Genomic DNA, 20824 nt, shown 5'->3' with positions numbered 1-20824 from the left:
AAGATTTTATGACTAAGACCCCGACAGGCTCTTTACAGGAGCTCCTGAAGCAAATGATAATTGTTTGGGTTTGTTCTTGATAAGGCTCATGCTCAAAGTAGCTTACACATTGCTAGTAACAAAAGCTGTGAAATGACTTTTAAAAGCCCAGTAATTTGCCTTTTAGAACCGGTCCAGTTCCTTTGGATGGCATCTGCTCACTCGTTGTTCTTGGGTAAACAAAGGAGAGACACAGCTCAATGAACGTGCTTGTGTTGCTGCACAAGCCAGTTTTATATTCCTTACTCCTCCTTGGTTCCTTCTGTGCTCCTACATGGTAGAAATGTGCAAGAACACTGCTTTTCTCTTCCCACCACAAAGCATTCTGTTAGGCAAAATGCATTTATTTTAGCACACTAACTGTAAAATTTGAGTTGTAATTATGACAGTTTCAACAATACCAGGCATCATTGTAGGATTTACCTTGCTTATAGATTTAAGAATTTCCTGATAGGTTTAAAAACTGGCAGGTGCAAATTACTTTCATTCAATTTTTATAACTCAAAGTATATATTCAAGTGAGGTAACAAAAGCATGTCAGAAATTGTCAGTGTTTAAAGCTAAGGCACAATAGTGTATTATAGTATTTTAAATTAAAAATAACTTTGATTATTAAAAATAACACAAAAGAATTTGGTAGGCAAAATAAAGGGTTTACTGACATGTGCATTCTCTCCTGCATCTCCATATTTTTATTTTCAAATCCCACTTTTAATCTAAGTGTAACATGACACAAAACCAGTAAGAGAGTGAGATTATTCAGTGCTCTGAGGATAACCGAAATTACAGTGTGGAGCTGGATAATTTCTCAGACAAGGGTGCAGGTTCTTGATAGCAGAAAAAATATCACCTAGTATTAACCAACATTTATGTTAGGAAAAATATCCCTACATTTGAAAGTGGGTCCAGACTTGCCCGGCAGCAGCACAGCAGCTCCTGTGGGCAGGTTAAGGACACATCCCGGGGTGAGGCCGGCGGGCTTGGGAATCCCGGGCATCCCTGGGGGGCCGGGAGCCCTGTCTGGCTGTGGAATAGGCGCTGGCAGCTCTGATTTCCCTGCTGCTCCTGCTGCTGCCTTCCTGCTGCGGGCTTACAGCAGCCTCTTGTGGCCTCGGCGGGACTCGTGCAGAGTCGGGATTGCCAACGTTCCTCTGCAGACACTCAGCCTTTGGCTAAAGCAACGTTAGTTAAAACTCAGATTTGGTGAACAATTATTAGAAAATAACTATTTTTAGAAAGTTTTGGGATTTTTAAGGACAGAAAAAAATATTGAGACTGCTAAAAGTATTTAAATTTTAGGCGCTCAGTGTAATTACAGAAGTGGGTAAATGATTGTTCTGAATACTCTGGCTTCTCAATATACTTACAGATCTTTTATCAATCACGGTGTTAAAATACCCTGAACCTGTAGAAAATGGACTCTCACTCCTTGTTTTCTTTTCTGTTTTTCCTTTCAGGTACCTTATCAACTTCTTGCTGGATGCCACCTTAGGAATGCTGCTGATCTACATCGGGATCCGTGCTGTCAGCAGCATCGTGGAGTGGCAGCAGTGGGAGTCCCTTCGCTTTGGGGAATATGGTAAATGTTCTGTTCTGGCACTGAGGTGATTCTCAGGGTAGAATCCCAGAGTATTTCAGCAAGTGGTTAACTCATCCTAAAATCGTTGTACAGTCATTTTAGTATTTGACTTACCATGAGGGTTCTTTTAAGTTCTGTATCTAAGTATTCACCTTGTGTCTTAGAACGCTCAACAAATCTCTGAGCAGTTACTGAGTTTGGAATGACTGCTTGAATGTTTATTTTTTTAAGGAGTGATTCAACAAATTATGATATTGGCTCATCTCATGGAAAAAATACCAGCATGATAAATTTACTCTGAAACACTTCTAAAAAAATGATTGCTGGAAGGCTATTTCCTACTAAAGCTTTCACTGAACCACGTGCCACTGTCTGAAGATAGAGACCAAGAGTTCTGCCAGCCCTCTCTAAGCAGCCACATCCCTTCAGAGAAGGGAATGGCAAGATGGTCTGTGCTGCTCCTCAAGTAATCATCACTGGAGCTTGTGCATGTAGAGCCTGTATCACTGGTGCAAAATGCGTGAGGGACAGACTGTGAAATCACTTCCAGGTGAAGTTGCAGTTTATCTTCTGTTACTCAGAAGTCCACGGATGTGCAGAAGTTGTGGATTTGCAGCCATGGTTGAGTTTCATTTTGTTCGGTCTGCTATTCCCAGATTGCTGAAAATGAAAGTTTTGTGAACATGCTAGAAATCATATTTGCAGCTCCATGAGACAGAAATGGGAGGAGATGTTGCCTCATAAGAGAGCTGTGACTCTTCATCAGAGAGAAAAACAACCACACCAGTGGTTTAGTGGGAGAAAAGTTAAAAAAAGTTAAAAATGTTTGCCTAAAAAATTAGGAGCTTCCACAGCAGTTTTATAATTATTACTGGCAGGATTTTGGTTTTGTAGATTTCTTTGTTTTTAATTGTCCTAAGTAGCTGACAGAACTAAGAGTAAATAAAGGCCTTGTGAAATTGGAGCACTTTAAAAGCTTGAGAAGTTTGCAGTCAAATAACATGAATTGCTATTTGCTTTAATGTCAGAGGTTTAGATATGATAGCAAGCAACTTAGGAGAAATAACTGCCTATACCATTAGGGCATGTTTGGTTTATAGAGATTTAATGTGTATCTTTTGGGGTACAGTTTATGGCCACTTAAGCTGTTTAAATCAGCACTGGCACTGCTTGTCTGCTTTTATCCCACATGCCACAGTGCAGTATTTCCACTCTTTTCCTTGGACTGGTGCATAGCTGACTCTTCAGGGAATTGACCAAGAGAGCTAAACCATCAAAAATTCACTAGATGTAAAAAAAGTAAGTAGTTCCTCCAGATTAGTCCCAGGCTTGTCTCTAAGGGATTAGGTAAGCACCAATGCCCAGGGAAGGCAAAGGGGCAAGGAAAGAGGTGAGACCTCTTGCCCAGAACCCCATTTTCTGACTGTTGGTTTGGCTTGAAGCCATCTAAAGATATTTGAGCAGCTTTTAGCCCATATAAACTTGAGTTTCCTCTTAGAGAAAAAAAAAATTCTATCTATTACAGTTATAGGTGGGTATTTGTAATCATATCAGATATTAGATTTTATTTCTTCCGAATAACATTTTGAAATTTTTTGTGTGTAATCTGTTGTTCTTTCTCATTTTAATGTTCTTTCAGCAGTAAGCAGTCTGTGGATGGGGAAATATGAGGAGTATATTCACTCCCCTGAAACTTCTCTATTTCTTACTGACTTTCAAAATGTATCCAGGTCTGTTTTAGTTATGAGGCATTTCTGACTGCAGTAATTAAGCTCTTAAAATCAACAAATGAACTTGTGTAGTGTTTTGGAGGTGGTCTATGGCTGTTCCAGTATATTGTCACTTTGAATTAGGAGATCTGAAACACCTGAACCTGTTTATTGACTATTCTCCTGTGTGTGTGTTTAAGTGATGTATGAAATTACATAAACCCTCTTTTGTTAGTTGTTTTCTCTAGGATCAGATAATTTTATTAGTCACTAACTTTCTTTTCTGCATCTTTATTAATGTGCTGTCCTGCCCTTAGTGTGTTAGGTTTTTAATAAAGCTATTGTCTGGACTCTTTTAAAGCATATTTGCAAATCTGCATTTCCATTAATCATGTGGGAGAGGCTTCTGGTATAAAGAGAATTAGAGAGCAGATGGAAAGTTATTAGTTTTGGCTAAAACTAAGTAGGTGTGCAGTAAGGTTAGGTCCTCTGTAAGAAATCCCATCTAAAAGGACAAGTTGCATTGGATCATTTGCTGTCATCTTCTTTTAAGTGTCCCTGATGCTCCTGAAGTGAAAACCCTCATATCACCAGTTTATTTAAAATTTTTCCGTTTGACCCAAAGAACACTGTTACTTTACATAAGATTTTTAAAAATAAAGTAGGGTAGAAGAGGGGACTAAAATGCAGTTCTGTGGGGTTGCAAGTGTGTTTAGAACTTGAGATTTTGAAGTTAAATACGGATGTGTAGTACAGAATCACAGAATGGTTTGATTTGGAAGAGAACTCAAAGCCCATCTCATTCCACCCCTGCCACGGGCAGGGACACCTTCCACTGTCCCAGGCTGCTCCAAGCCCTGTGCAGCCTGGCCTTGGACACTGCCAGGGATCCAGGGGCAGCCACAGCTGCTCTGGGCACCCTGTGCCAGGGCCTCCCCACCCTCCCAGGGAGCAATTCCTTCCCAATATCCCATCTGACCCTGCCCTCTGGCAGTGGGCAGCCATTCCCCCTTGTCCTCTTGCTCCACAGTCCCTCTCCAGCTCTCTTGGAGCCCCCTCAGGTACTGAAATGCTGCAATAAGGTCACCCTGGAGCCTTCTCTTCTCCACACATCTCCTCTCTTCTCCACCCCATGGTTCACTAGAAAGTATCAGAGTCTTGGAGCATTTTATCTAGAGTAGTAAAGTCAAGTCCTCAGCTTGGAGATCAGTGTGATTTCAGCTTGTTTGTAAATGTGGGAAAACAAACAGGAGCCCTCCTTCCACCCCCAGACAAGTCTCTACTTGTGACTGAGTGATGTTTGTGTTTCTAGAGCCTAAATAATCATTTGTCTCAAGTTAGTTCTCACTGTGAGCTCATTTCCCTTCTTAGCTCTATTACTTGATCCCTGGTGATTCATTACTTGAAGCTGTCACAAAAATAGCAGTGTCCTGCTGGTTTTAAAAGAGTCTTCTTTATATGGAGGATAGTTTTTAAGCATAAATGCCTCAAGGAAGGAATGGATACCAAAATATCAGCATTTATAAATGGTGGCTGTTTGTACAGCAAAACAGCACTGCAGTCTGATTTATGAACAAAGGGCCATGACACTCCCTCGAGGGCTTTTTTACATCAGAATTTTTAATTTTATTGGATTTGTCTTCATATCTATGGTTTTATATGTTCAGATTCATTACTTCAGCAGTTGGATTTTAATAGAAGTGCAGAATCAGTTAATATATTGGAGTGTGTAAAGAGGAGAAAAGCAGTCATGACCTGTACTGAAAAGAATGTTTCCTGCATTCTCCTTCCCTTCTTGTCTTGAGCTATATTAGCTGCTGCAAGTAGAAAACAGGTGATAAATCCCTCCTGGTGATTAGAAACTCCACTGGCAACTGAATTGTGCCGTGGCCTATTTTCTTGGCTTTGCCTCTCCACAGCAGAGCTCAGAAATTGTATTTGATGCATCTTTTTCCTGCAGCTCTTCATTTGCCCCTTGCAGAGCAACTTACTTATAGCCATGTGGGGTAGATAGCACTGCCTTCAAAACTATTTGAAATTTATTTTGGAGTAGTTCTGTGAGTTGGTATTATCTTAAGAAAAAAATTTCAGGATCTGAAGAACAGAAGGAAGTTACGGGGTAGAGGAATAACATGTATTGGGTACAAGAACTATTTCTAAACATACTTCTACAAAGCAGCTGATGGCAAAAATGCTGCTACAGTTGTCACTGCAGAGGATTCAAAATTTTTCAGTTTTGTTCTTTGCTTTTCTTGCACTAGCAAGATTTCTGGTAATTTGCTGGATTATTCTATACATGGCAATTATAATATCAGAATTCAAGAGATGACTGTAAGAGAAATTAAATTAGAGCTTTATGGCTTCAATATTAACATTAAAGTTCTAATTTGGGTTTGTGTACAGAATCTCTGAATGTACAAATGTCTGAAGGTGCTCTTTGGAGCACCTTCTGGTGATGTTATTAACTTGAATTTCATGGCTTATAAAACCATAGAAAAAATTGGTTAGAAAGGAACTCCATATAATCCAACCTCTTGCTCAAAGCAGGATTAACTTCAAAGCTGAAGTGGGTTGTTCAGGGCATGGTGCAGTCAGTTTTTAATGTATCCATGGTTTAGGATTTAAGAACCCCTTTATCTAAACAACCTACTGCAGCAGATTTAACCACTCTCACTGTGAAAGCTTTTATTCCTTCCTATCAGAATTGTATCTTCACCCACCCAGTCTGTATCTTCCCACCTTTCTTCAAGGATACTACTGGGACACTCTCAAAAGACTTGCTAAATTCAAAGTAGACAGCATCCCTGTTGTCCCCATTTGTAATTATAGCTGAGAGACAATTTTGTAGGTACAGTAGGGCACACAAAAATCCTCAAGTAGAATTTAATATACAAAACTTCTAATTTCAGTCATTTTTACCAAAGTAAAACCCCAAAGAAACCAGCACCACTCCCTACAAAAACATTGTGGAACAAAACATTCATTAGTGAGAGTGCACAACACTTTTAATATGGAGTTTCACAGTTTTTGCATGTGCAAAATCTCCTGAGAGTTGCAAAAGATGCAAAATCGTTTTCACTGTCTTTGCTATTAGGAATTAAATAAAGATTGGAAAAGAGATTAGAATAAACTGTTCATTTCAATAGTAAGACTGTAGCTAAAGCTAGATTATTTTAATATTTGCTAATTAGTGAGAAAAACTAGAGAATGCTAATAGACTTGTGGCATATAGAAATTAATTGCTAAAATGTAATTCTCAAACCTAATTCAGGCCTTGTATCTTCAGAAGAATCACAGTTGCTTGACATTGACTTACTGATGTTTTGCCTTTCAAAATTCTAACTCTTTGGGTTTTTACAAGAGAAGCTGTAACTGCAATATGTGATGGTAAAACTCAAGCATTGTAATTGCTTTCCTCTCAGACTGTTGATCACTAACTCATCCTGTAAAACTTGCTTAGGAAGTATTTGTTGTTCTGGATCCCAGTCTGATTTATCAGTTTTTCTGTGTAGCATTTCAGCAGCAGACCCTAAGTCTCAGACTATTACCAAGTATTAATACTGAAAGCCTTTCAGGAGTGTTCCAGAAAAGGAAGCAGCAACTGTCCATTATGCATTACAAACACATAAAGGCATCTGATTTTCCACTGCCCATTATTCATCCCCAGGCTAAGAGTTTGGAGCTGCCTTTGACAAGATTGCAGAGGCTGGTGCAAAGACTAAAGATCTGTCACCCCCCTCCAGAGCTTGTTTTTTTCTGGTGAAGTGCAGCTTCAAGCTCTCCTGCAAAGCTTGTTAGGCTTACCAATCCTCTTTTTTCCTCTTTTTTGTCTTCTTGTTCTTTCTCTGCCTTCTTTCAAAGAGTCTAATCGTGTGCATAAGTTTTCCTGTTCAAGTATTTGTGGTCTTCTTTCTGTTCTGGCAGATACTTCATGCACTCAGGTTCTCATTCTGCCCTTGAGGTGCAGCAGAATTTCAAACCCTTTCACATTGGAACTAAAATATGATCCTAACTTTTTATTCAGTTGAATTTTTCATAGCAACTCTTGCACCTGTTGCTTCAGTTGGTTACTTATGGTAACTAACTTTGTAGAGATGAAAAATACCTTTAAGGTAAGCCTAGAGACAACGGTGGAAGTCTAAGTTTTACCTAGACTGAAGAGAAATGTGTTTTCCCCAGCCATGTTTCCATTAAATTTTCCCCTTTAAGACACTTAATATGTCATGATAGAGGATCAAAAATAACAATATGAGGAGGAACACAATGGAAATTTATCTGTCTTGCTTTCATCAGATTATATGAAACAGTGTGAGCATGTCACAGGTACTGCTGGATGGGATAAAGTCCTGTTAGATTCAGTTTCTGATACTTTCTGAGGGAGGGGAAGGAGCAGCACTGAAGGAATTGGAGAAGGCACTCCTGGAGGATTTATCTGCCCTGCTGTTTCTTCCAATACTGCTGTTTTAAGATGTTTACCATGAAGTAAATCAAACCTATGCATATATTGAACCTTTCTTCTTTCTTGCAGGTGACCCCCTGCAGTGCAGCGCTTGGATGGGCCAGTGTATTCTGTACATAATGATTATGACATTTGAGAAAACCATCATCATCATAGTGCTGCTTATACCTCAGTGGAAAGAGGTTGGTGTTTTTACAGCACTTTACGGACAAGTGAACTTTAGGTGGAAGCTGTAAAGACTTCCAGCAGTGTTTATTGGTTTGGTTCAAGCATCATGATTGTCTACACTCATTGCCCATTAACTCTGTGGTAGTGTTTTGTTCTTTTAGTTTAATTGGGATACTGCTAATGAGACCTTTATCCATTGCCAGGAGTATCATATTGTATTTTGAGGTTTTTTTGTAAACTGAAATATCCAAAATTTAATTCTATCTCCTCGTCTAAAGTACCCTTAAAACTACTAAGTGTTTCTTTCTTCTCTTAACTCTAATTTTTGCCTACAGCTATTTTGTATTCTTGTAGTATTTTAAAGAATTTTCTTTGCCTGACCTTGTTAATAGGTTTTAACTGTAGACTTTTAGAAATCTGTGGTGGATTAGTGAATCCATTGAGGCTGACTGGATTAATCTTTATTTTGATGGACTCTGTGTAACCAGATATTCAAAGTGTTGCTGTTACTGCCCATTAAAACCAGTTAGTTCTATTGTATGCCCTGGACTATTTTAGGAACTCTCTTCTCCTCACTGTGTATTTTGTAAAACTCTGCTCTGTTTAAATTTCATAAAGATGGATCTACAACATTTTCCTTGGGAGCAGCTCTAAAATGTTCAAGATAATTCTAAGGCAGCTCCTCAGACTTCTGTAAACAAAAATGACAGAGATAAGTTTCTTGTCAGCCCCACTTACTTATCTGTGGTAATTTATGAGTTGTCCTAAATACTTTGCTTTGCTCAAAGCTGCCCTTTTTTGGTTCACCTGCGTTATTTCTGTCACATTAGCTTGTACATGGGCATTGGCCTGCCTAAGCCAGTTGTGTGCACATACTGCTGTGAGCTGAACTCGATCCTTTTCTTTTTGCAGGTGGCTTTATTGAATCCCATAGAGAACCCCCAGCTGGAGCTGGCAATTGTCATGCTGATCGTTCCCTTCTTTGTTAACGTTAGTACAATTCACTTCATGAGATGTTTACTTGGATATCCTTCTGCCATGTGTTTGTTAATTAACATTAGTCCTGAAAACACTCTGTACCTTGGTGCTTAAGTTCATTTAAGGGCTGCTAAAGAATGGATAAATTGTCTGGATATGTAGATTTTACAAAGCTGAAATCCATATGGAGCTAAAGAGCTAGGTTCAGGAGAGGGGCAGAAATGCCTCATAGACCCCTTTGGCCTGATGACTTCAGTAGATTGACTGACATAGAGATTATAAAATTACAGTGAAATTGCTTCAGGAAGCAGTTAGTCTAAGGACAGACGTCCTGCAAAGTATCCTGTGTCTCTGACACAGCTATGTGACCATAGCTAATAGCTGCTGGCCTGTGGTGGAGCAGAGGAAAAGGGCAAGTGTGCAGTCATCCTTCCCAAAGTACACTCTTGCAGCAATCAGGGATTTAGGGATTAGAGCCAGAGACAGTGGGTGTCCTTGCATGTAATAACTGCTGGTAAAGCATTGCTACATGAAGAATTAATATAAAATCACTGTGAATAGTCACTGCTTTTCTGATTTTCTTCTCTTCCACAAAGGGATAAAGTAGCTGGGTTCTAGAGCATTCCTGAAAGGTGTAATAAGATATGTGATACTGTGCCTACACAAGATTTAACTTTTGGCCAATTCAGAATTATTGTCAGGTTCATTTGGTCAGTATTTGGACCTTTCTTCTACTCTGAAGAAAACTGAACTGTTGCTTTCCGCTTCTTTTTAACAGGCGTTAATGTTCTGGGTAGTAGATAATTTCCTTATGAAGAAAGGAAAGACAAAAGCTAAACTTGAAGAAACGGAAGCAGGACAAGATTCAAGAAACGGAAGTAAAGTCCGATACAGGAGAGCAGCATCTCATGAGGAGTCAGAGTCAGAAGTATGTAGAGTTAATCACTGCAATTAATGCAATAGCAGTCCAGTTCATCCCTCCTGATACTGATTTCATTGTAGCACTGTCAACTGAGGTTTGATTTGCTGAGTGTGTACCTCTAGCAGTAGCTCCTGGCATTGGCAGTTGAGAACCAGTTAAGGAAAAAGTCATTGTTGTACCACTCTGGCAGTTAATTTCCTTGCAGATGGGCAGGAAGACCAAATAATACATGTAAATACCACAGGTGAACTCTGCTGCAAATGCTTAAAAAAAAACTCACAGGGAATACAAAACTAATAGATAATTCTAATTCAAAGAAAAGTTAATAGATTGAAGTGAGAGGGAGCTGGTGGAGGCAACTGACCTGATTTTCAAGAATTATTTACATAGCTGCCTTAGCCTAATGTTATTCTAAATTACATTAAGTGAGCAGTTTTTAGTTCAGCTGAAAGATGGGTGGCTTCTTTGAAGGTGAGTCAGTTTAGCTTTATTAAGTTAATGTAACTTTTCTGTGTGATAAACAGTGCTATTTATATGGGGTTTGCCAGGTAATGTGACTGCCTTGTTACCAGTGTGGATCAAGGCCTTAAATATTCTCTCAAGCTGCCTCCACTGTTCTGGCATCACTCTTTGGGTTCAGAGTCAGTGGCTGTAGTGAGATTAATATGCATCCGTCCTTCTGCAAAATTTACTGGAGGTTTCCAATAGGATTTGCAATGATGTTTGACAGTGTGGCAGTAAATCCTAATTGTGTTCTTTAAGCTCTTTCCTGAGCAACTAATAAGGTGCTTTGCAAGCACATAGAAAAGTAAAATTTAAAAGCAGAAAGAAGGAGTGTGACTGCTCCATGTGCTCAGAAGCTCTAATTTGTTTTTAGATCCTTATTTCAGCAGATGATGAGATGGAGGAGTCGGATGTCGAGGAGGACCTGCGCAGACTGACCAACTTAAAGCCCATCAAGAAGAAGAAGCATCGCTTTGGTCTGCCTGTATGACACATTCCTAGGCCTGTGGACTTGCAGGTTTCATGGCAAAAACTTCTGTCAGTGGGGTTTAATGTTGCAATTGCATCTCCCTTTTTCATACAAACTGACTTAGAAGCAAGGTCTACCAACAGAAGGCAAAGCAGTTGGAAGACTTCCAGTTCAGTTGCACTACAAACACACTGACTAATTATGCAAGAATGTCTCCTCATCATGTGTGGAAAATGGACGAGTCACTAAGGATTGGTGTGGGAGGTGTCAGAGAAGATCAGAGAGAACAGATACAGAATCTTTCACTTCCAGTTACTGATGGGACAGTGTGTGGAGTTCTCAAAAAGGCATCAGAGTTGACTAAGTTAAAGGAGTGTGTTTTATTACTAAAACTGGCTTTTGCAGCATAATTCCTAGAGCAGAGTAGTTTATGGTTACAAGCTGTAACTTAACATTATTTTTTTAAGTACAAATGTTTACTTGCTACCGGGTACCTATGGAACTAATAGGTGGAACAAAGATTTTTTTCCAAGTCTTCTCAAATCTATCTGACTATTTTATATTTAAGTTATATTTTCATACAGTTGTATTTAAAGATTCTCTTTATCAGAGAAATGGGTACAGTTCCCGTTTTTGTGCAGAACAGGTCAAAAGATTTGTAGTGAAAATCTTATTTATCCTTGTCTCCTGATTTAAGACAAAGGGATTGCAAAGGGAAAAGCTCTCTGTCACTGCTGAAGTCACCAAATATCACTAAAAAATGCAGTCCTGTGTGTGCTTTTGACCACTTAATTTGAAAATACCTTTTTCAGTAGAAGGTGGTGTTTGCATATTTGACAAAGGTGCACTTTAGCATATAACAAAAATCCATTGTAATAAGTTATTTGTGAAATGAGTATCTATGGATGACTCTAATTACTCCTGTTCCTGCAAGTCTCTTGTGCATACCTCTCAAATGACCCAAAAGAGATGGAACATTGCTGATACTTTTCCTATTACAGGGCCTGTGGTACAGGACTGTGATCTGATTGAAGCAGTTGTGCTACAATATTGCAAATACAATTCTGTCCCTTGTTTTTTGTTGGAAAGGCAATCTTCTACTTAATGTGCTTAACAGCAACAACAAAACTTCTCCTATTTAATTTCCATAAAGCCTCATTATCCTTCAGTAGTAAAAGAACAACCCCAAGGGGTACAGTGCAGTTGTTACCACAGCATTTCTGGGATTTTCAGTGTCTCTTCTGCTAATTGAGAGCACGCGTTGATCTGAAACCTAGCAGATGTGTTTTCAGTGATATCCTTTTGCTTTGCATATTTTCTAAATGATTGTTTCTGACAGCTTTCCTTGCTTAGTTAAACCTTGTGCACGACAAGGCAATGTGTCAAAGAGGTGACAACAGACCTTGAATGGAAATCTGTTGTAGTATCTGGACACCAGAAAAATTCCAAGCCTTAAACCAGTTTCATTGGAAAACTGCTCAGAACTTTTTAAGATTTTTTACATTTTTTAATAGATTTACTAGGTCTTAATGTGATTTATTATCCAGACCACTTAACTGGGCCTTAGTGAATACTGAACTGTGCGCTCCTGTGCTTACTTTGACTATTCCAGCATCCCTTTTCCCAGTGGCTGCCAAGGGGACACAATGCTCTGACACCTCAGTGTGTCCAGCCAGCTCAAAGGGACATTTACCAAACCCGAGGTTTTAGTTGAGCCACTGACCTTTGTTACTGTGCACTGAAATGTAAGAACTGCAATAAGTTACAGTACTAATGTTTCCTTTAGACTAAATCTAGAAACTAATGACAGTGGAAGCTTGCCTGAGTTCTTTTGACATGGAGGGTGGGGATGGGGAAATGTCCCTAATCAGTGTTGCCTCTGGTTTGGGGGGTTTGGGGTTTTTTATTGATTGTGTGACTTCCACCTTCTCTTGACTATTGACCACTGGGCGGGGGCAGATCTCCAAAAGCACAGTACTTCAAGGAATTCATCAACAGAATAGTCTCCTACAGCTCACTTTTCCAAAGGGATTTAAGAGCTAGGACTGGCTCTTGTCACAATTGTCAGCATTTATTTTTTTAGCATAGGATTTGTTCTATTTCAGATAGAGAACTAAAGCTACTGAACATGTGCTACGTCCCAGTGCAGAGCCATGGCTGTCCTCGCCAGCTGAGATAACTGAACAGCGCACACAAATTTAACTGTGCGAGCTTGCATCTTATCTTCCTTTTCCCTCCTCCAGTTACTTCAATTAGCAAAATGATTCTAGTCTCATGTTTAGTCTGTGACGTGTCAGTATAAAATTATGGCCTTAATCATGTAAAAATATTTGTTTTGAGCAGACCTCAAGCTTATTGACCAAGTACAAAACAGTATGAAGCGTTATAGAGCAGTTTCTTCAAGGTGGTTATAGCAAAGGTTCTGAATGCCTAATTTTTCATGTCTTAAGTGCTTAAATGTCACTTGATGTGAGATCTAGATATGCCTAGCAAGATGATGTAGTAAAGCACTATGATCCAAAGACACAGAAGTATTTTAAATACCACAGTAGTAACAGGAGGCGCAACCTTCAGAGGGGAAAAAATTACTTTCTGTACTAAGACAATAATTTTATTCAGAATTTTAGCTAAATAAGAAAATCTGGCTGTTTTTTCTATACATTCTTTGTTATCATTGTGAAAGAGATGGAAAAGGTAAATTGGCAGTTTTCCTCTCTGTAAGGCAAAAATTGGAATTCTTGCAGTAATTGTGAGTAGGACAAGTCCTTTTGTCTGACAGGCTTGCATGTGTGAGCAGGGAGTGTGTGCTTAGTGCTTCACTACGTCTTACCCCTTGTTAAAATGTATTGACAGTACAGTCTGAAATGGACTTTATGTCATAAAGAGTTGATCCAGCAGTGATACAGCAGCATCATGTTTGTATTATCCTCCAATTGTCACTCAGATTTCTGCCTGGCAAATATACTTCAGGACAACTTGTAGCAAAGGTTTAATTCAGGCTGTGCTTAGAAAATAGGATCTATTTAATGAAAATAAACTATGTAATGAATGCCAAAGTAAGAGAAAGGGATTATAACTTAGAGAAGAGACACGAATATTGGTGGAGATGGAATTTACCAAGAGTGGTCAACCTAAATGCATTAACTGTTCCTAGTATCTGACCTGTGACACATCTGCATAAACTAAAAACACTGGTGTTGTCTAGTATGTGGTTTCCAAGTTCTGGCTTCAATATGTTCAGGTCCCCTTGTCTTACTTTAAGTAGGTGAATGCTGTCTGTTAATGTTGCTAACTAAAATGTACTATAGCTTTTCTTCAGGGAAAACTCAGAAACTGAGTTGCAAATTAGAGCAATGCAAAGTGATCCCCTCGGGCAGGTGTCTGCTCTGATCCCTGCCGAGCCTGGGGAGGGGGGCCTGGGCTCTCCTGCTCTGCTCAGAGCTGAGCATCACAAGGATCTCTGCCACTGTGCTTGACGAACCCGTGTTTGCAACTTTGCTGTGCTTTTTACAGGAGAAACCAGTAGTGAAAGCTAATAAATTCAGCCACACCAAGTCAGAGTACATCTACAGCATAGGCGTGCAAACTTTTTTAGGTGAAGTTTCCAGTTCAATTACTGAAAATGACTACTATGGTTTTACAAAGTAAAACTGCAGTATCTTTAAAAAAGGGACTCTTTTGTAGGTGTTTTCGTCTTGTGTGGGTATCCGTTTCAAACTGAATGTGGGGTTTGTTTGTAAGTAAATTCAGAGTATAGCCAATGTGAGCAAAACCAACAGCTGTATTCTGCTGCCCTCTGTTTGGACCATATTGTTTAATCAGTGGTGTTACCTTAAACTTTTAAGGGTATCTGATGTAATTACATTATAATGGTTTACAATAAAGTCTGACTGATTACAGATTTGTACACTTGTTTTATACTTGTTCTGTTTCAAAGTGCCTGTGTTTCAATGTCTATGGTGTGCTCTTGTGGGAAGCAGATTCTGCTACTTGTGCTCTAATTGTGCACCCTGTTATGCTGATTTTAATTTCAGTATATTTACCTTAATGGCAAGTCCCATTTGATCAGGAAGAGCCATTGTTCTTAAGTTGCAAATTTTGTTTACAAGTTTAAGAATCCTTGCAGGCTCCTCTCAGATCCATTTCCTGAGGAAGGTTTTTTTAGGGCTGGAGCTGAACAGGATGGACCCAATCCTGCCTCTGTAAATCCTCTGTAACATTTCTCTATTATTTTCATACTTTCCACCTACCACATCCAAGCAGCCCCATACCCACTGTACCTGTACAGGGAATTCAGAGTATAATCTTCACTCTTCCTAAAGTGTCAGCCCCCTAAGAGGTTGTTAGCACTTTCCTGGAGAAGTCAAATCTTCCCTGAGATTTGGAGACCACAGTGGCAGCTGTGTGTACATTCACTTAATTTTCTATGGTCATTGCCATATTTTTGTTGGAACCATTCCTCCAGCAAAGGAGTTTTCCGTAATTCCTATTGCAGTGGAAGATTAAAACTTGTATTTTTAATAGCCACTGTTGGATAAATGAGCCATCTTGTTCCATTGTCATTCATGTCCCATTTAACAGATTTTAAGGATCTCATCCAGATGAACAGGATTTTTACTCTAAAATTTAAGTAACTGTAGATTAAGGCTGGGTTCTTTGTGAGGAAAAATAGCCCATAATCTGTGCAAGAAAATGATTGTGCCCCTTTTTGAGTGCTGGTTTAGGAAATGGAATTGAAGAGAACAGAACTCTCCAAGCTTTGGGGATGTTCTAGAAACCCCAGGATGTGCTGCCTGCCTCATTAAGCACTTCACCTGCCCCAAATGGCAAGCGAGGTATGAGTGGTTTGATTTTGTGTGTGTAGATTAAATTGCTATGAAAGTACAATTCTGTTGCTTTTGAGTGAAGAATATGCAGTACCAATTAACTGAAGCAATTTTGAAAGCTGAAGGGAAAATAATAGTTCAGTGTCTTGAATTCTAAATATTTGCTTTAAACATGCAGAATGTTATTTTCCTGTCATAATAGATAGTCAGAATAGTGACGCTTGTAGGACTGTAGAGAAACATCTTAGTAGAGCACTGTTACTTTGTACAATAGGAAAAAAAAATCTGTTTTTTCTAAGGTCAATGTTTTATTCTTCTGTTTCGTTGTCCTACTAAGGGCACTGCTGCTCTGCAGAAATGCTTCTTCTGGTTACTAAGATATGGGTTTAAAATAGAAAATCAACTTAAGGAATAGTAACATCCAAACTGTGTCTTAGCCTACAAACAATTCCCCCAATAAAGGAGATCTCAGGCCTGGAAAGAGTTCAGCTTAAAGGCAGTTTGGGCATTGGGAGGCCTGGGGAATAGTTCACAGCCAACAGATCCCACAGTCCTGCTCATACAGCACTGGAGCTGTGGTTTGATGTCATGTTTTCATCGTGAAAACAAATGTTTTTTGACCTTTTGTGCTTTTCTGTAATCTAAAAGCACTGGCAGAGCCTGAGGAAAGGCTAGGGCAGATTTCTACCACTCCCAACAGTTGATCTCTAGTGGAAGGTGTTTGGAGGTCCGCCATGCCTGCCCTTCTCACATTAACCCACCTGGCTGGAGACTTGGTTCTTTGTCGGTGTTGAGTGCAGTCACAGAAGCTGATTTTTTTTTGCATGATGTAAAGATTTAATATAAAAAAACCAAACAGGAAACAATCTTCCACTCAAACCTCTCCCAGTAATGAAAAATAGAATTCATACTCAGAGATGGCAGGGCTTTACTTAATTAAAAAATTGTTTAGAGAACAAATATTAAAAGTTCTGAGAAAGGTTTTACTGCTGTCAGCAAGTACAGTGGGGAACACCAAGTTTATCCATGTCTGAGTAAGCTGTTCCTGTACCGATGTGGGTGAAATGGTTAAACTTGCTGATAGTGCTGGAAGTAGAAAGTGATTTTACTCTCAGTTGTGTAAAATCCCTGTGTCCAGCTCTGATCTGGAGCTTGATCAGAGATAGAGCTGTAAGGGTAAAACCATACCCTACTTTATTAGCTCTCCAAAAGACACAAAGCACTCCCCTGTTAAAGATCCCTGTGCTAAAGTGATTCAGGGCACAGTTATGCTTTGGACTTTAGGTTTGTATCGTCTTTAGAGAACACATATTTTGTTATGCTGGGAAAGCAATGCCCACTCTTTTTTCCCCTCCCTCCCCCAAGAGGGTTCAGAGTCAATTTTGTGTCCATAACAACATTTTGCCTTTTAAAGCTATAAATAGAGCCCCAGCGGACTCCCCGGGAAGCGTTTTTGTAGGGACCCGGCTTCCCCGCTGCCGCAGCTGCCTGCCCCCGTCAGCCCAGCCCGGTGAATGCTGCACGCCCGAGTCATCGCCAGGAATAAACCTCCGACAACAACAGCCTGCCTCGACCTGAATCATCCCGCCGCTGCTTCGGGAACATGACCCGGCCCATGACTTCACTCGGATGCTCTATATAAGTCCAGGAAAACAACAGGCGCTCGCAGAGCTCACGGGCTGGATTTAAACAAAGTCGGGAACGACCTGGGAGGGATTTCGGCGAGGGAGCGCCGCGGTTATGTCACAGGTACGGGGACATCTGTGCGCTGCCAGCCCTCGGAGCAGCTCCTGGCAAACCTGCTACTGGTTTGGATGCTGCGCTTGGAAAAGCTTATTAGCGAGTTCCTCTCGTTAACCACTGAATTCAGCTTTTCTGCTCTGTGACTTGCGTGATTAAAATATTTTAACAAGTACATTCTTAGGATGGGCTATTTGTTGAAGAAGGAAAGCAGCTGCTCTCTACATGGTTAATTAATTTAGATTTAAAATGCTATAGTTTACCTTAAATATTTTTATTAGTGTAGAAAGGGAAAAATCCTTTCCCCTGCTCTGCATTGGGATGTTTCAGAGATGGAGGAATCTCTGCCTTTTTAACACACTTTCTCAGACAGTGATTCTGAAATTCTGTTTTGCAAAGAGATGGCCGTGCTGAAATGTCACTGTGTAAAGCTTAGTGTATTAACATGCAGGAGGAAAGAGTATGACTGAAAATTCTGACTGTCAGGATAAGATATTTGAGACTGAAATTTTGTATAAAATTAACACTTTTATATTCATTTTATAACTATTGGTTTGTCTTTAATGGATGCCCCAATAATGAGCGTTTCAAAGTGCTCTTGAAATAAGCTCGGAAATGGTGAGGTTTCAGGTAAATGTTACATTTGTATCACAAGTTGCATGTGCTGGCAGAGCTTTCATCAGCATGAGAGTTTTACAGAATTGGTGGGATGGAGAGTAGGAGCACAGAGAGAGTAGGAGAGCACAGTTCTTCAGCCGTAAAGAGTAACTCAGTTCAGCTGATTTTCTTTGCTCCAAAGAAAATGGGACTTAAAACCCAATTGTTTGTCTTGTAAAGTAGCGCTTTGTGGCTTGTGACAGGAGTAGATAAAGCACAGGCTGCATGCCTGTGCCAGGAATGGCTCCTGGCAAACCCTGCTCAGAAATTCTGGCAGCACTTAGCAGTGGTGGGGCTGTGACAGTGGCAGCTGCTGGCCAGGGCTCACCATAACCTCTCTGCTCACCAGCTTTGCTCTTCAGCTGGGGCCAACTAATCCGCAGCAACTGTCCTGCAGGAAAATCCTCCGCGATCAAAGCAGGGGATGGTTTATTTTAAAAGAACTGGGTGACATTCAAAAGCTCTGCTCAGCCTGGCTGTATCTTTGTGCATGTCAAGAGCCACCTTTCCTCACCTCTGTCCCCAGGAATTCTATTGTACCGATGGGAAGAAGTCTCACAGTAACAGTTATCAAAAATGGGTGAAGGACCTTTGCAGATTTCACATTGCTCTTAATAAAGCAAGGGCCTTTTTCCCTTCCTGGGTTGACTGCCTGTGGAGTGTGCCATGGGCATGAGGGACTGTTCCCATCACATGCCAGTTGCCATTCCAGAAGGACAGATGACTCCCTGGTTGTGGGGATGTTTGGTTCACCAGCTGAACAACCATGCACAAGCTGTTGTGAATTTTGAAGGGTTTGCTGACACCCTTTCCCCTCTCTGGCTTTGGCTACTCATGAGTGTTTTCCCCAGAGATGTCGTAGATGTTTTGTTTCCCACAACACATGCAAGTGGGATTTACAGTGAGCTATTCTGAGCATTCCCAGGAATTTGCAGCAGGCAGAAAACATGCTGAAAGCTCCAGTGGAGCCAGCCCAGCCGTCCAAGAGGCAGCCATGCAGGCACTGTCTCTGCAAGCTCCCTGGGACTCGCCGCTCCAGCCATCTGTAGGCCTTGAGGGATTTGTTTCTCTCCACGGCTGCTTTTAGACTCACAGGCAGTGCCTGGAAGGGCCTGAGAGGGCTCCACCACTGCCAGAACCCAAATATCAGAAGCTCTGTGTATGTAGTGATGGTCAGAGAAGTTTCTTGTTGATCTTTCAGTGTGTTTCGAGTTGGAGTGTGGGGGTCTTCTGTTCCTCTTAATCATATCCCTGTGCCCCTGAATCTTGCCACAAGGGCTGCCTGGTGGGACATTGAAAATCTGTCCATGAAATAATAAACTGACAGGGGAATGCTCATGGTGTTGACTGCTGCAGACTGAGGTTGTGTCTGACTGTGGAGTCCTAATTTAAAGATGGGGTAGGCTGATGAAGCAATGTTATCCCTATTTCCTTGTAGTGGAATAAACTGTGAACAGATTAGTACTTGGCTATTGCAGTGCACCACCTGATGATGCATCTGTTTCTGTATTAGGTTTCCTACTTCTTTGGGGTCCAAATCCAGTGCTTCAGATGTGCTCAGTAGAGAGCCTTGTTGAGTGCTCAAATACTTTTGCTCCTTAAATTTAAGATTATTAACTATGGGTCAAGTGTTTATTCGAACTTAAGTCCAGATTTGGAATCTCTCTGACCAGTTTCCCAAAGAAGTAGTAAGTAGATTGGGGGACCAGCCCAATTTAGTAATAAAGTGATTTTTCTTTTCCAAATATTGGACAGATTCTTGAATTACCAATCAGTACTTGCAGAATAAGTAGGCAGGGCTGGACAGAGAAAATCTAAGATTTTTTTTTTTTTAATTAAGCAGTCCATTTCTCTTTCAAAGGCTATACAATAAAAAGACAATTTCAGAGCAGTAAGAATGGTAGCAGATTATGGGAAGGGCAGTGAAATTGTGATTATGGGAAGATCTGAAGTAGCTGAGTATGTAATTTCAGAACTGAAATAGGTGAAATAGTGTGTTAGCAACTCTGTATGTTGTAGCCTTTGGGTGGAGGCAGCTTTGTTCCCTGTGCTTTGAGCACAAAATACTGATGTGTGGGTCTGTTTCTTAGCCAGCCCCTGTGAAAAAGAAGCGTCCTCCAGTGAAGGAAGAAGACCTCAAAGGAGCCAGAGGAAACCTTGCCAAAAACCAGGAAATTAAATCCAAAACCTACCAAGTGATGAGGCAGTGTGGTAAGTCTCCTTGACTGGAAGCAATTAAGCAGAGTAAAACATCAACTTAATTGCCCTTTTCAAGTGAAAGGGTCACCTCTGGAATATCAGCCTGCTGTTCATCTGATGGACAAGTGAAGTATTTATAAAATGTGTACATATGTATTTCAGCAGCACTAGTTTTACTCTCTGAATTTGGGTGATATTTCACTGATTGTCTCTCCTGGTTTTCTTTTCTAAGAACAAATGGGCTCTGCAGCACCTTCCATATTTAGCCGGGCTCGGACAGGGGGTGAAACAGTCTTTGAGAAACCGAAGGATGAGCCAGCCAAGAGCGTCTTTGGCTGACAGTGGAGCTGGACATGACTCACCAAAAGGATTGTTGTAATGTTTTTCAAAATTTCTGTTCCTTGCACTAAAATCACTGTAGACTCAAGTAGCTAATTTCTACCCTAAATCCTTAAGTAGGAAATATACTCATGTCAAAGAGTAAAATTTCCATGTTCGTTTTTATTACATGCTTTCTTTCTATGTATTGGACAATGTTTGCTATAATTGTTTAATAAAAAAGGTTGTTGGACTCA

At 40.3% G+C, this 20824-nt stretch overlaps 2 protein-coding genes across 2 annotated transcripts in view; both read left to right on the top strand.

Annotated features, from left to right (window-relative positions):
• The window catches only part of STIMATE (STIM activating enhancer), a 34245-nt gene extending 19511 nt beyond the window's left edge, over positions 1-14734 (top strand). Inside the window, exons 4-8 of the mRNA XM_053989477.1 lie at positions 1497-1618; positions 7856-7968; positions 8867-8944; positions 9711-9860; positions 10732-14734. Coding sequence (XP_053845452.1) covers positions 1497-1618; positions 7856-7968; positions 8867-8944; positions 9711-9860; positions 10732-10848 — 580 coding nt within the window. The 3' untranslated portion in view covers positions 10849-14734. The remainder of the gene's footprint in view (positions 1-1496; positions 1619-7855; positions 7969-8866; positions 8945-9710; positions 9861-10731) is intronic.
• A 2465-nt stretch (positions 14735-17199) lies between these two features.
• Positions 17200-20824, top strand: MUSTN1 (musculoskeletal, embryonic nuclear protein 1). Its single transcript, XM_053989478.1, has 3 exons — positions 17200-17402; positions 20141-20261; positions 20482-20824. The coding sequence occupies exons 1-3, from the start codon at positions 17394-17396 to the stop codon at positions 20586-20588; spliced, it is 237 nt and encodes a 78-aa protein (XP_053845453.1). The 5' UTR covers positions 17200-17393; the 3' UTR covers positions 20589-20824.

The sequence above is a fragment of the Vidua macroura genome, chromosome 13 (genome assembly GCF_024509145.1).
Source record: "Vidua macroura isolate BioBank_ID:100142 chromosome 13, ASM2450914v1, whole genome shotgun sequence".
In the NCBI taxonomy this organism is placed as follows: Eukaryota; Metazoa; Chordata; class Aves; order Passeriformes; family Viduidae; genus Vidua; species Vidua macroura.
The sequence above is the reverse complement of the archived record's forward strand: the minus strand, read 5'-3'. Positions and strand labels throughout refer to the sequence as shown.